A 15,897-nucleotide genomic window follows, 5' to 3' on the forward strand; every position below is an offset into this window, starting at 1 on the left:
ATTTATAACGTTAATTTGATTTTAATAAAATCTTTACTTGGATTTGCAGCGTGGATGTGGATAGGAACGAAATTAAACGCCAACAAACAAACGTCAATGTCAAAATTTCAATTGCATCGCCGAGAAAAACAACTCAAGAATCAAGAACGTGTAAAATATTTAAATTGTATGAGCTTTTTATCTAGCTAAGTATATGAAATGGCAGATAAAAAAAAGAAAATATTTCTTTCGAAGGTAAGATTATTTCGTAGTTTTAAATAGTTACATTATACATTTGTTTACATGTTGCAAACCATACTGCTTGCGAAGGTATACATTTTCTAATCTTTTCAGGAGTCTAGTGCTCCAAAAAGGCCAGTTATATTGAAATCGGACCGAGATACTACCAAAGATCTACCGAAAGAAAAAGAAAAGCCGCCAACCATCATTTTAAAGACTCGTGAACAAAGTGCACCAAAAGAAGAGAGACCGCTGAGCCCTAATGTTCAGGCTGCAGAAAATGAGGGGCCTCAACCTTCCAAAATTGCTCAAAATGAGAATAAGGAGAAGAAAATTATAGGTATTTTAATTTTTTCTTATTTTGTACATAATTCATGTCTAAGATTTCTACTTAAGCAGAAATATATTTACTGAATTCCTTCAGGTATTATTTAAAATATATATCTGAGTTGTCATTTGTCCAATGGGCCATTTTATTTAAAGTTAATATAAAAAATTGGGATTTTTTATGTTATTTCTACTCAGAATCATGAGCTCTTTTGATCCTAATAGGAGAAAAAAAAATGTCCCATGATTTCCATACATTTTTCGATCTTTCCATTCCAAAACCACCATACAAAGTCTATGAAAAAAATGGTAACGGAATGGGAAAAAACCTTGGGACACTTTTTTTCTCCTATTAGGATAGAAAGAGCTAGTGATTCTGAGTAGAAATAACATATAAATTCACAAATTAAAAAAAAAAGTGTAGGGGACAACTTTAAATAAAATGGCCCCAATACAACATGTACACAGTGTGTTTCAGGTGGTTTCCAGAAACTCAGCTAGTCTTTTCAATTGCGATAAAGATTCATGAATGTTTCACAAGTATGATATAACAGAGATACAATTTTATTATTTCCATAATCCCACGTAACAATAGCTCATAGATACAAACCCAAATGTAATGTCACTGAATGTCACTGGTTGCAAAACTGTTGTAACTGTAACAAATATGTTACTAATTTGCTATATAATTTCAGAACAGAAGCCAAGTGCACCACTAAAGTACATGACCGAACCAGTTAAGCTTCTGGATGAAAACTTAGAGTTCAACAGTGCAGCACTAGAATTCCTGCATGACTCCAGCGTTAATTACCTTGTTGTTGGAATAATTGGTAAGAAGACATTTCTGCCACTAAAATGCTTGGCACATTCTCATCCTTAGCAAAATTATCCTCAACAACATTATAAAAATGAAACAACAGTCTTTCATTTCTATAATGTTGCATAAAAATAACATTTACTATTGCATAGTGAGTGTTTACAGTGAACATGAATATTAAAATGAAATATATAACAACTTAAAACACATTATGTAGGTCCTTCTCTAATGATTTAAACACCTAACCTGACTCCTCCACTTTAGAAGAATAAACTTATTATAAAAATTATTACAATGATTTTCATTGGAATAATATGTATTATTTTTATTTCTCACCAGGTACTCAAGGTGTTGGTAAATCTATGATCCTTAACCTAATTGCCCAGAATAACCCAGTACCTGATTTGTGTACACAAATCCTAAACTCTCACGAAATACCAACCAACCTCGCTTTCGATGGCAACGATGTCTCATCACTGGAAAATCAAATTGACGGCCTTCACTTTTATGAAGCTCCGGAAACTAATGGGACTAATGGGAAGGTGGAAAGTAGTTTCTTCAAATTTAAAATGCAAGATATTGACCAGATTGAAAGAGGAGTACACTGCACAAAAGGTAATTATTATTATTATTTCGTTTTAGACAGGCAGCTGATGCTGGTGCGTCTAAAATGTTAGACCATAGTTCACTTAGCACGATTTCGCTGTTTTGATAGTTTGTCGAGTCTATTTTTAAATTGATTCACACTTCAGAGGGTAATTTGTTCCAAGCATTTACTATACGATTTGCCATAAAGTTTTTCCCGATATTTGTAATGATAATTTTTATTTATTTATTTATGTTAGGGAGAACCATCATGCAACAGTTTTAAAACTTACAATAAACAACAAGATTAAAAACAGTAAGCCAATTACACACACAGGAAAAGTCATTTTTTTTATTTAAAAATAGGAATCCCTGAGGCAGAATCAGTGATCGAAAGAACCCTTTGGCGTACATTGAAAACTTAAACTTGACAATGACTCTTTACAACAATAAACAGGTGCTGCCCCCTACAGTTCACGTACGCTCCCACGCGTAGGAGGGTTAGCCGATAGCGATCTATAAGAACCTCTCGCGTCGAATAATTGTCCCTATCACAATTTCTTCAAGTCTCTTGATGAAAATAATAAATGTAACAAAGTAATAATAGTTTTAAGCCCCGTCTCCATATCGCGTGGCAAACCATCGAACATTCGCGCAATGGATACCGGGCTGCCGCGCGAGCGAGCGAGTTGGCTCGCGTGCCAGCCCGGTAGCCGCCCTTATTGAAAGCGAGGACCTGCAACTATAAAAATAGTAGAAAAAAAAGCGGCCAAGTGCGAGTCGGACTCGCCCATGAAGGGTTCCGTATTTAGGCGATTTATGACGTATAAAAAAAAACTACTTACTAGATCTCGTTCAAACCAATTTTCGGTGGAAGTTTACATGGTAATGTACATCATATATTTTTTTTTAGTTTTATCATTCTCTTATTTTAGAAGTTACAGGGGGGGGACACACATTTTACCACTTTGGAAGTGTCTCTCGCGCAAACTATTCAGTTTAGAAAAAAATGATATTAGAAACCTCAATATCATTTTTGAAGACCTATCCATAGATACCCCACACGTATGGGTTTGATGAAAAAAAAATTTTTGAGTTTCAGTTCGAAGTATGGGGAACCCCAAAAATTTATTGTTTTTTTTTTCTATTTTTGTGTGAAAATCTTAATGCGGTTTACAGAATACATCTACTTACCAAGTTTCAACAGTATAGTTCTTATAGTTTCGGAGGAAAGTGGCTGTGACATACGGACGGACAGACAGACGGACAGACGGACAGACAGACAGACAGACAGACATGACGAATCTATAAGGGTTCCGTTTTTTGCCATTTGGCTACGGAACCCTAAAAAGTCTCTTTTGATTAGGTATTATTGGAGACATATTTTTTACCATATTTTTATTACTTAAATATTATATTTCCAAATAAATTAATGTGCTAAACTTCACTAAACATGACTATAAACATTTTACGTGACAGCTATTCCATATTATAAAATGAATGGTCATAAGGACGGTCATTCGCCACGAGTGTATACCGCTCCCTAAATCATAAACTTAAGCCTTACATTAACACATTGCGCCAATAAATATAGGTATTCTGTCTCTTTCTCCGGTTTACGCGTGATCCCTATAAAACATTGGAATATTTCCTCAAATATTAAGTCAAATCAAATCTTAGTTGATTGTTTAAGTCAATTCAAGGTCTGGTGTTAGTTAGTTAGGTCAAAGGTAGGGCATTTTTCTCAAGTCGACAGGGTAGTTCTACCCTAGCCACCCCATCAGCTCCTCCATGAAACCTAGCAGTGTCTTTAGGTTGCTAACTGCCTCCTTCAGTGTGCACGGAGTCCCTAGGTACTAGGTATTGGTTCCTGTATACTTCTACCTGTTTATAGTGTAGGAGAATATGTTTTGCTGTTTCCTCTTCTTCCATGCACGCGCTGCACATGGGGCTGTCTGTTTTGCCCATATTATGTAGGTGTTTGTTTAGTGTGTTGAATCCTATAATTAATCCTTTCCACATTCCAGGTGTAGACATGTATGTAACCACAGACCGCGTGATACTCCTCGACTGCCAGGCGCTATGGTCACCCGCACTAATAGAGGAGACTAACATCAACCCCATAACGTCCAGGAGCGCGAACGTGGTCACAGTCGATTGTCTCCAAGTCGCATCCTTCCTTATGGCGGTATGCCATGTTCTTATAGCAGCTCAGGACTGGTTTACGGACTACAATTTTATTAGGTAGGTAATTTAGATTCTAATTTGAGGATTGTCACAACTGCAAATCGAGGAATTTCTTTGTTTAAAAGCAAGTTGTGTTCTTTCAAATGTCTTACAATATTTCAGTTATATGCTCTGCTTAATATACAGGGTGGCCAAAAAGTCGTGGATCAAACGAAACAGGGAGATAAAGGAGGTAATTTCCAACAAAAAATCTCTCTACAGCATGGCCATAACTTCATTGCACGAAAAGTTATGAATTTTTGTTTTTTCTTCAATGAATACAATTTTTGTAGTATTGATACATTATCTAGTCACAATTCAACATCTTTTGTTTTATTGCTTTTAATCAATTTATTTTTTTATTGTGTAAATTGTAAAAAAAACTTGCTAGTTTCATAAAAAAATAATTTCATAACTTTTCGTGCATAAGTTATGGCCATGCTGTAGAAAGATTTTTTGTTGGAAATTACCTCCTTTATCTCCCTGTTTCGTTTGATCCACGACTTTATGGCCACCCTGTATCATTTATGAGGTATATTTTTTCTATGTATCGTTCATTGCATTATAGTCTATTTTATATACCTAGACCTTAAAATAATGTAAACAAAAAAAACATGTGACTCAGTTACTAGGGCAATTTTATAATTGCACTAGCGACCCGCCCCGGCTTCGCACGGGTTAACAAATTATACACTAACCTTCCTCAAGAATCACTCTATCGATAGGTGAAAATCGCATGAAAATCCGTTTAGTACTTTTTGAGTTTATCGCGTTAATACATACACACAAACAGACAGTCGCGGCGGGGGAATTTGTTTTATAAGGTGTAGTGATAAGGTTATATTTATAATGAGCTAAATTACCAAGACAGAAGGTAAGGTAGGTACTAGGTTTTTTGTTTACATAGGTAGTTCAAGTTGTGGCTATTTTACTTCACTACATAGTATAAGACAAAGTCGCTTCCCGCTGTCTCTCTGTCCCTATATATGCTTAGATCTTTAAAACTACGCTACGGATTTTGATGCTCTTTTTTTTAGTAGATAGAATGATTCAAGAGGAAGGTTTATGTATAATTTGTTAACCCGTGAGAAGCCGGGGCGGGTCGCTAGTTGTCTATATTCTAAATCTTCAGTTCGCCTATCTCTGAATACCCACCCTGGTATATTCTAGATATCTCCAAACAGCCGAGATGTTGAAACCGTCCCTATCAGCCTCAAGTTCCGCTAGCTCCGAAGAGGCTTCATGCGGCGAGAGCCACCCCCACTTACTGCTTCTGCACAACCGCTGTCAACTTGAGGACTACACCCCGGAGGCTGTCAAAACTATGCAGGACTTATACAGGTACTGGCCTATCACTTATCTCGCTTATCTTAGACAGTGCGGTTTTAAGAGGAATTTCCTCCCGCGGACGCTCCGGCTGTGGAATGAGCTCCCTTCCGAGGTTTTCCCGAGGGTCTACAGTATGGGGTTCTTCAAAAAAGGAGTAGGTTTTTAAAAGGTCGGCAACGCGCATGTAACACCTCTGGAGTTGCAGGCGTCCATAGGATACGATGACTGCTTTATGCTTACCATCAGGCGGCCCGTATGCTTGTTTGCCACCGATGTGGTATAAAAAAAAGTTAAGTACCTAGTAAGAAGTTATTAGGTATGGTTAGCCATGGCGTGCTTGAACATTTGTTTGCGTCCGACTGAGCCGCCTACAATACAAAATAAAATGACAGTAAATTATGAAAAACATAGTGCAAGAATTATTTAAATTAGGAAGGTTAAAGAAGGCCTTTTTACAGGCCTTTAAACGGGTAGAGTTTATGCTCCTTTATTGTATCAAATGCAAAAATAATAAACAGCGCCATCTACAATATTGTCGAGTGACGCATTTTCTATGGATTAAAAGTCTTTGTATATTTTCTTGTTCCTGATCTATTTTATCTTAAGTCTCTTAGCGCCGCTTGCACCATCCCACTAACCCAGGATTAACCGGTTAAACCATTAACCAAGTGTCAAATCGTACTGGTAACCATGGTAACTCCAGGTTTAACCGGTTAACCACGGGTTAGTGGGATGGTGCAAGTGGCGCTTACATGAAGATGGCGGTGCATTTTTTTATTTTTAGTTTATTAGCTGAATTACCGAGTCAAATAAAGTTGCCTGTGTATGGCACAATTAGGCAATATAATGTAAAGCGTATCCTATAATTTAATTCCTCTTTACTCCAGGAAAGCGTTCCAAAGGTCGAGCCTGCAGCTAAACTCGGGCATGTACATGTACAGCGACTCGAACCGGAACGGTCTGAGCGCGGACTGTCAGGGCTGCAGTTTGGACACGTGCGGACCGCCGCTCAACCTGTTCCTGTTGCCGGAGATCTACGATGATTTTGGTGAGGATATATATGTTTAACTTATGGTCTTCCCGTTGACAAACAAAAGTCGAGCCTGCAGCTAAACTCGGGCATGTACATGTACAGCGACTCCAACCGCAACGGGCTGAGCGCGGACTGCCAGGGCTGCAGTTTGGACACGTGCGGACCGCCGCTCAACCTGTTCCTGTTGCCGGAGATCTACGATGATTTTGGTGAGGATACATATGCTTAACTTATGGTCTTCCCGTGGACAAACAAAGGTCGAGCCTGCAGCTAAACTCGGGTATGTACATGTACAGCGACTCGAACCGCAACGGTCTGAGCGCGGACTGCCAGGGCTGCAGCCTGGACACCTGCGGACCGCCGCTCAACCTGTTCCTGTTGCCGGGGGTCTACGATGATTTTGGTGAGATTACCTTTTGAATCCTCTGACCGCCACAGATGGCTACAGAGCAGTATGGTTACAGTGTTACTTATATTGATCTTTATATATTACAAAAAGGTTTACGATGACGCGTTATATACATACATATATAGTAGTATAGTCGTTCGTTTTCAAGCTGGCCCTTACGTGTCTACTTACAATAGACAAAGAGAAAGCCGCAAGGGCCAGCTTGAAAACTAAAGCTGGTCAAGCAAATCTTGTCAGTAAAAAAAAGGCGCGAAATTCAAATTTTCGATGGGACGATATCCCTTCGCGCCTATATTTTTCAAAATGCCGCTTTTTTGTACTGACAAGATCTGCTTGACCAGCTATAACGACTATACTCGTACCTACCCCCCGACGACAGTTTGACTACAGATTGACAGAATCTCAGTTCGATTAGCATCGCAACGACGGAAATTTAAAAATCCACATCTTGTCAATTTTAGTAATTTATCTTTAACCGTATTTTTACGGCTACACTAAATTATCTTCAACGATATCGTAATATCAGGGACATTCCCGGTGAACTACCGGGAAAAATTAAGGGCAAAAATCGTTTAAAGGTTCCGTCCGTCACACAGGCGCATCTTCCAGGCGGGGCGTGATTGTTTTATATGTAAAAGCGGCGCGCCCCGCTCACACCCCGCCCGGAAAACGCGCCTGTGTGACGAAGCCTTAAGCGTCTTGCAGACGGTCAGACGATATCATAAAAGTTATGACCAATAGCATGGCACTTAAAAATGTGGACGTTGAAAAAAAGGTTAACTCAGGTAGTTTATTGCCGTCCATTGTCTGACGTCATTTGCAAACTAAGACAAGGAATCCAAAATGCATTCCTAATCGGTTATCTTTATGGGGAGGCGCAGTATAGCCTAAACAACAACAACTATAATTATAATACACTGTCCTTACTACATATTGTTTGTCTCATTACCTGTTTTTACCCTTTTCATTATTAACATAAAGAATCCTAAATGCATCGTAATTGGTTATCTCTATGGGAGGCGGAGTTTAGCTCGCTCGTAAGCATCGAGGTATAAAAATTCTGAAGTGTTTCACCGGGAATGACCTTGATAGTACCTACATCATAGAGAAAAAAATACATAGAGTGCTCACTCCAGACATCAGTTTTAGTACCAAAAAGACTATTAGCATCTAGCATCGAGTAGCGGAACTATCAGTACTGCTACTTGACAATAGATGTAGCACCGACCGGAAAGTCTTATGCTGTTGAGATAAGACTTTCCGGTCGGTGCTACATCTATTGTAGACACTGAAATGAATAGTCTGAACTGATGTATGGAGTGAGCACTCTTTGTCTTGCTATATTTCTCTATGCCTACATAGACACTAAAACTAATTTCGGATTAACTTACTATGGCGTGACAATAGTAGTAGTTGACAATAGTATCACTTGCTTCAGACACAATAGATACAGTACAGAAATCAATCTACATACAAAGTGCGCTCGAGCGACGCACACATAGACACTGCTCACGGACACGATATCTCGGACCAGTTGGGACCAGTGCGAGCGCGAGTGCCATCCGCTTGAGACACGCGTCTGTGAGCTTTTTTGTGCAATAATGGAGAAACAAAAAAAAAGTTATTGTAACTGTTCAGTGGACGGTTGTTTAAATTCAACATTAAACGGTGAATTGTCGTTTTTTAAGCTACCAGTGGTTTCAGAGAGGTAAGTAGGTATCTGCTTGTATTTCGGTGGTTCGTTTTAACGTTAAACAGAACAGTTAGGTAGGTAGATATGCACCCCGCCCCGGCCACTACTAGATACGAGTGCCACTATCACGATAGTTTTTTGTGCATAAATCATATTTGACAACCCTAGAGCGACCGCCGAGCGTAGGTATGAAAAGTGAAGTACATACACGTGATTGACTTCTGTACTGTATCTATTTTGTGCTTCAGATAACCAAGAGATCTATCGCGGCCACCCTACGTTCGAGGAACTGTCGAAGCGACTCCGCTGGATGGTGCTCGGCGTCAACCGACACCCCATCACCAACGTGCCGAACCTGTCCGAGCGCGCCTGGTTCCAGTACTGCATCAAGGCTTGGGAGACCATCAGGAAATGCACCTTCTTCATGGAGTATGAGAGGTTCCTACCGTGACTTTTAAACTCGTTAGACCCACCATATAAAGTTTTCAAATTTTAAATTTGAACCTTATTCTATAAGTACATTAGAACGAATTTCGTTTGTTTTATAAACAGAGATCGGACAGATTGGCGTCTGCTCGCAATAATGTGGACATGACTCCAAATTTGATTAAATAATTAATCATTTAATTGTTTTAATTAATTTTTTACCTGAGATTTAATTTTGTTCCCTAGTCAATAAATAGCACTTAAATATATTTTTGATATAAAAAAATGAGTACCTACAGAAAATTTGGAAAACATACTGTTTTTTTTTTAAATAAATTTACATTATAAGAACTCTTTGTGTTATTTATTGATTAGGATTAATTATTTAATCAATTTTGGAGTCATGTCCACATTATTGCGAGCAATGTCGTAAATTTGTCCGATCTCTGTTTATAAAGCAATGATACAAAAGAAATGCTACTTTATTTGGTTTATAAAAGGTTCAAATTAGATTGCACGAAAATGTACATTGTAATGTATATTTAAGCCCGATTTAGACGATGCGAGAACTCGCATGCGAGTTTCATACCATTACGGGTTTTGATAGGTCGGTTGAAGTGGACGTAACCAACAGTCCGCAATGTAACTAAAATCAGCCCTTAGTCTTAGGAGGTTAAGTGCATACTGGTTGTTCATTCGTTATATTCATTGCTGTAGCCAACCTGAGGGTAGGCCCTTGTTACCTAGGCCATAGAGTTCAAGTGAGTGTAGCTGCCTCGCTAAGAGAAGGAATATAAACAATGGCCAAAATGATGCGGCGTAAACTCTTAATGTTAGAGTGAGAAGAGAGGATCTAAGAAGAAATAATATGATAGTAACTATAACACTTTAAACTCTCGCGTTTTGTATACATATTTAATTACACAAACGGCCTACCGCGATATAATTTCATTGTTTTTACCTTTAATTCCGACGTTTCAGCTGAGTTGCACCAGCTGTGGTCACGGAAAGACTGACGTCCCAACAAATGTCAACGGAGATATTAATAAAACACCACTAAACTACCCGAAATTAGTTAATAAAAATGTTCGGGGTAGACAAAGAAATTGCAGCTACCCGTCAAAGACGCAACGTCCCCGCAACGTACCCGTAACGTCGAAATTAAAGGTATGTAAAAACAATGAAATTATATCGCGGTAGACCCGTTTGTGTAATTAAATATGATAGTAACTGTCATATGTTAACAGCGGGCTTTGGGCTTCTAAACATGAGAATTCTTCCCAAAAGAATCAAATTCAGGTAAAAACTTTATAATTTATGTAAATCTATAAACATTGAATAAATTCATAGCTAAAAAAATATTCTTTATTATTTTACATTTCAACTTGCATTACATAAAGTTCGTTCGATAGAAAATCTACCCGAAAATTTTACATTTCGGCCTTGGTCCACCTTAGTGTAAGGCCTGAGTGGACGCTAGAGTTGGGCGTGCGGCGTGCATGTTAAACAAATGCAAGCGTATAGGAGCGGCCTTAGTGCACGCTGCTCACATCACTTGTGAGCCCGACGCCACGCTGCACGCCCCGCCGAACGCTCCGCTTCGAGCGTCCACTCAGGCCTCTCACATCCTGGGCGCAGAGTGTCGAAGACGAATTTACTTTTGAGATATCCCGGAGCATATTATGTTATTTATTTACTATTTTAATTTCAACGAAATCGACATAAGTACTTACAGGTCATAAGATGCTAAAATAACAGTGTGTCAAGGGATACTAATGAATAATACACGTATAGGTAGAGTCGTATTGTTTTATTTAGACTTAGCTTCTTGTAAAACGGCGATCTCCCTATAGATAACGTATTACGTAGGTAACTTATTATTCCTTCACGAGCGTGGTTGACGTCGAATTCTCTGCGTTAGTCATGCGGAGTAGCGTCCGACAGGCAATCTGGAAAACACGAAATTTAAAAACGGAAGTATGATCTCGTATATCTGGGCCATTTTATTTAAAGTTGTCCCCTAAACTTTTTTTCAAATTTGGGAGTTTTTATGTTATTTCTACTCGAATCGCGAGCTCTTTTGACCCTAATAGGAGAAAAAGTGTCCCAAAATTTCCATAGGTACATTTTTCGATCTTTCCATTCCGTGACCGCCATACAAAGTCTATGAAAAATGGTAACGGAATGGAAATAAAAACCCTGGGACACTTTTTTTCCTCCTATTAGGATAGAAAGAGCTCGTGACTCTGAGTAGAAATAACATAAAAAATCACAAATTTAAAAAAAAAGTTTGGGGAACAACTTTAAATAATATGACCCATCTACTCGTAGTCCACCGTCTAGTCTGCACCGACTTGGCAGTGACAAAGCATGACTGCTATGATTGGCCATACTTGACGTAGCACTTGGCGTGCAGACTTATCGTAGACGGGCGGACTCTTTAGATATAGGTAAATACTAATGTAGGTAGGTATTTTTTCATCCATTCGGAACTAAGTGTTCGAATTAAAAACAACTATCGACATTTTGACACATCCCTATTTAAGGCGCAATTTGCGATGGTTGACCCCTTAGGGTGCCCGTTCCTTAACCGCTCTAAAACCAGACAGAAAACAAAAAAAACAGCAATCAACAATTGCTGACGCAATCGCAATTCGGACAGGGCAATCCATTCATGAAAGAGTTTTTCGTTTTAGTTTGATTTTACAGCATTAATTTGTATAAAAATAAAAAAAGTCTCAATCGCAAAATATTTTTCAAACTTTTTCTTATTTTAAATATTACTTTAGGCCAAGTGCGCTTGTAAAGTTTTTGTACTGACCTGCAGCAGTAAAGTAGAGTTCCAGGCAGACATATCTAATTTACTATGATCCGGTTTTAAACATGCATTCCTTGAGTAGAATATTAATTCCTGTAATTTAAGAAAAGTTTTAGAACACGAATTCGCCTGTATAGATAGTATTGATAATTTGATATCCTTAATAAAAAACTAAGTATTACTTCAATTAAATACATTTTGATATTTCTTGCTGACAGCAAGATACAGTCAAAAGCTGACAGGATTCATCCGCATATTTATGCTACACATTCAATTTAGTAATTATGAAAACTACTTACAATTGTTTTCGGGTTCGATAAATCCTTAATTTCTACTCGGTCGTCACTTTCTGCGCAAACTAAAAACACTAATGTTTGCCTGAAAAAATATGGATTACTTAATAAATATGTAATACCATCAGTAGGCTTAGCACGAGTGCCCTGTGGCAGTATCTCGCGAGCGAAATAAGTAGGTACTGTCGCGGCGCACTCGTGCTAAGCTGTGCTAATCATTACCATAGAGAAATATAAGTAAAGAAAGAGTGGTAACTCCATACATCAGTTTTCTTCCAAAAACGCGAGTTATTTCGTAGTCGATATCTGGGCTTTTTCTAAAATAAATATCGAAAACCTGATTCTTGCCGATCTGGACATTCTTGGGCTCATTCTACTCAGAATCGACAGCATTCTCCATCCCGCCATTAAAAAAAGATGTCCCAAAATGTCCATTCCATTACGTCACGTTATAGTATGAGAAAAATTTTCACTTGTATATGGGCGTGACGTAGTGGAATGTACAATTTTCATACAAATTTTTGGGACATTTTTTTTTATCATCAGGATTGAATATGCTAGTGATTCTGAGTTGAAAGAACCCAAAAGCACCAGGATCTGTGAGAATCAGGTTTACAATATTTATTTTAGAAAACGCCCATCTAACGTCAAGTAGTGGGGCTGGGGAAATATCAGTCATCGGCCAAGAGCATGTCGGGTCCTGATGATATACCTACTTATCTACGTCCCATTATGTTCAAAATAGTTTCTATTGCATGTCTTTTTTTTAAGCTACCTATACTTTCATGATTCTTTTTCTATATTTTTTTTTGTGTACAAAAGTTTTTTTTTGTGTTCTAAAAAGGGGGGGACACATTTTTTATGACTTTCGAATGTATGTACATATTTCTTTTTTATCAAAATATGGTTGTTGTTTTTCAAATACACTTAGCAGCAGAAGTTGCTAAGCGGACCAGGTGTCAAAATGATCTTTATTGGTAAGAGAATAAGAGCGTGTCAAGGTAATTTTGAACACCTCTCCCGCTTAGCAACTTCTGCTGCTGACTGTACTTATCCAACCACTACCCATACAACAGGGATGGGATGAAACGAAAAACAATCATCCCAAAAAATGTAATGGCATGGACGGACAGACGAACGGACGGGCAGACAGACGGACAGACTAATAATAGGACTGTCTAAAAAGGTGCACTTAAATTAATTAAAATGATTATGCTAATTGATTAATTACTTATAGTAACACTAAATTTCTTCGAGGTATATAAAGAAAGTAGTTGCTTTTTAGGGTTCCGTAGCCAAATGGCAAAAAACGGAACCCTTATAGATTCGTCATGTCTGTCTGTCCGTCTGTCTGTCCGTCCGTATGTCACAGCCACTTTTCTCCGAAACTATAAGAACTATACTGTTGAAACTTGGTAAGTAGATGTATTCTGTGAACCGCATTAAGATTTTCACACAAAAATAGAAAAAAAAACAATTAATTTTTGGGGTTCCCCATACTTCGAACTGAAACTCAAAATTTTTTTTTTCATCAAACCCATACGTGTGGGGTATCTATGGATAGGTCTTAAAAAATGATATTGAGGTTCCTAATATCATTTTTTTCTAAACTGAATAGTTTGCGCTAGAGACACTTCCAAAGTGGTAAAATGTGTGTCCCCCCCCCCTAACTTCTAAAATAAGAGAATGATAAAACTAAAAAAAATATATGATGTACATTACCATGTAAACTTCCACCGAAAATTGGTTTGAACGAGATCTAGCACGTAGTTTTTTTTTAATACGTCATAAATCGCCTAAATACGGAACCCTTCATGGGCGAGTCCGACTCGCACTTGGCCGCTTTTTTTTTCTAGATTCACTTACGATGGTGGATTCCAGTATTTAATGTAACTTCCGTCCTCAGCAAACTCTGAATAACTTGAGCTACCTATAAATTCGTGATGTTCTTAAAGTTTTGTCAGAGTATCCGGAAGGGTATTGTTCCAAGAGCTGGAATACCGACACAACTGCAAATAGGTATAATTTTTAATACCGACATAAACACCTTAATACCTACATAATTTATTTCACACAACATTTAGGTATATTCACGGCGAGAGCGTACATTAAATCCTGAACGAACAAAATCCGAATTCTACAATAGAATCCGGAGCGTACCGAAGTTTTCTAAAATAAAATACGAAGCGTATAGTGAGGGATTTAAATATTAGGCCCAAGATGATATAATATAGGTATTACGTACCTACACTCAAAAATAATACCGTCCAGTCAAAACATCGACATTTTGTGTGATGTAATAAATGGACGACCCCTAATCATAGCGTAAACAGTCCCCAATGTGAAGGCTATAGCCACACTTACTCCGCAGCCACGCTCACCCGTATAGACCTAATAATACTTAGCTTATAATACAATACAATACAAATACTCTTTATTGCACACCTCATTACAGAAAACAATACAAATAATACAGGAAAGAAGAGAGATCGAGTTTTAGCGGAAAGAGAAGAGTCGTGTAATGTATCGGGCCCCATAACATTCCACGACTCTTCTCTTTCCGCACAGACTCTAATAGATACTTAAAAAAGTAAGTAAAATATTCTTTATTGCCACAAAGAACTTAAATTCAAAAACAAATTTACAACGTAAATCAAGGTAGCAACTGGAGGCCTTATCGGTTTATAATTAATTAATTATGTACCCAAAACATTAGTAGGAATAATTTCAAAAAGCGTCAAGGTACTCATAAGATACCTTGACATCAAGCTGAGTGGAAACCTTTTCAGTGATGTTTTAAACCGTTTTTGTGACATGTTTTTGTAAAATGTTGTTGTATAAGCGTCCTGAATAAATTTTATTCTATTCTATTCTTCTATTCTAAAAAAGTAAATAAAGCACCAAACTTACCGCCGAAGGTTTGTCACAACTGTTCCAAGTAGGTGAATCCTTTGTGTCCATCATTATATCATGACAAGGATGATAGTAAAAAGTGGTTAGCGCTACTTCGCCTCGTGACCGTGGCACATAAGATGTTAAAGTTTTAAAGGCAATATTCTTAGCAGATGGAGTCAAGTCAATATACGTGCCGTTAGGAAACTCACACCTGCATGGAGTTTTCTCTACGCACACATCCTTACAATAAATTGACGGGAGCACACATAGTAGAGTAATCAATACTAAGCGTCGAAAGTAAGCAGATTCGTCCATTTTGGATGAATATTGAAAATAAACAGCCGGGCGAAAGACAGTTGGCCGTTGGTAAGTGTGGTATGTTAAAGTAACCGTGACAGATTGACTGGAGAAAAGTTCTTGCGAATTAGCCAGTATTTTGTTATTGTGAACTGATAATGATAACACTAACCTCAGACCTATGTCTCAAGGTTGCGTAGTCAAACTCAAAACTGATAATTCCTTGCCGTATAAGATTTTAACTCCCGTTGGTAAGTCTGGTATGTTAAAGTAACCGTGACAGATTGACTGGAGAAAAGTTCTTGCGAATTAGCCAGTATTTTGTTATTGTGAACTGATAATGATAACACTAACCTCAGACCTATGTCTCAAGGTTGCGTAGTCAAACTCAAAACTGATAATTCCTAGCCGTATAAGATTTTAACTCATTAAGTTTATAATAGGTACATACTTACAAAATTTACTAATAAGCATCAGGTACTTACCAAAATATATCATTAATTTATTGATAAGCTGTGTCTACTTATCTA

The 15,897-nt window shown here is 37.9% G+C and overlaps 1 protein-coding gene and 1 long non-coding RNA gene across 2 annotated transcripts; one reads left to right on the forward strand and one right to left on the reverse strand.

The window, feature by feature from the left end:
• Positions 1-114: 114 nt before the first annotated feature.
• LOC134653492 (nonsense-mediated mRNA decay factor SMG9-like) lies at positions 115-9,090 on the forward strand. Its single transcript, XM_063508862.1, has 8 exons — positions 115-234; positions 334-559; positions 1,242-1,376; positions 1,703-1,978; positions 3,976-4,192; positions 5,345-5,515; positions 6,391-6,551; positions 8,887-9,090. The coding sequence occupies exons 1-8, from the start codon at positions 199-201 to the stop codon at positions 9,087-9,089; spliced, it is 1,425 nt and encodes a 474-aa protein (XP_063364932.1). The 5' UTR covers positions 115-198; the 3' UTR covers position 9,090.
• Positions 9,091-11,878: 2,788 nt separating this feature from the next.
• On the reverse strand, positions 11,879-15,573 carry LOC134653270 (uncharacterized). The gene is made up of 4 exons (XR_010097243.1): positions 15,086-15,573; positions 14,042-14,184; positions 12,182-12,260; positions 11,879-11,975 (listed from the first exon to the last, which is right to left on the reverse strand). It is a non-coding gene; the product is annotated as an uncharacterized LOC134653270 (long non-coding RNA).
• Positions 15,574-15,897: the final 324 nt, after the last annotated feature.

This window comes from Cydia amplana, chromosome 13 (genome assembly GCF_948474715.1).
Source record: "Cydia amplana chromosome 13, ilCydAmpl1.1, whole genome shotgun sequence".
In the NCBI taxonomy this organism is placed as follows: domain Eukaryota; kingdom Metazoa; phylum Arthropoda; class Insecta; order Lepidoptera; family Tortricidae; genus Cydia; species Cydia amplana.

Coding starts and splice junctions, on each gene's coding strand:
- LOC134653492 (XM_063508862.1), top strand. CDS start 199: ATGGCAGATAAAAAAAAGAAAATATTTCTTTCGAAG. Junction 560..1,241: donor TAAGGAGAAGAAAATTATAG/GTATTTTAATTT, acceptor ATATAATTTCAG/AACAGAAGCCAAGTGCACCA. Junction 1,377..1,702: donor CCTTGTTGTTGGAATAATTG/GTAAGAAGACAT, acceptor ATTTCTCACCAG/GTACTCAAGGTGTTGGTAAA.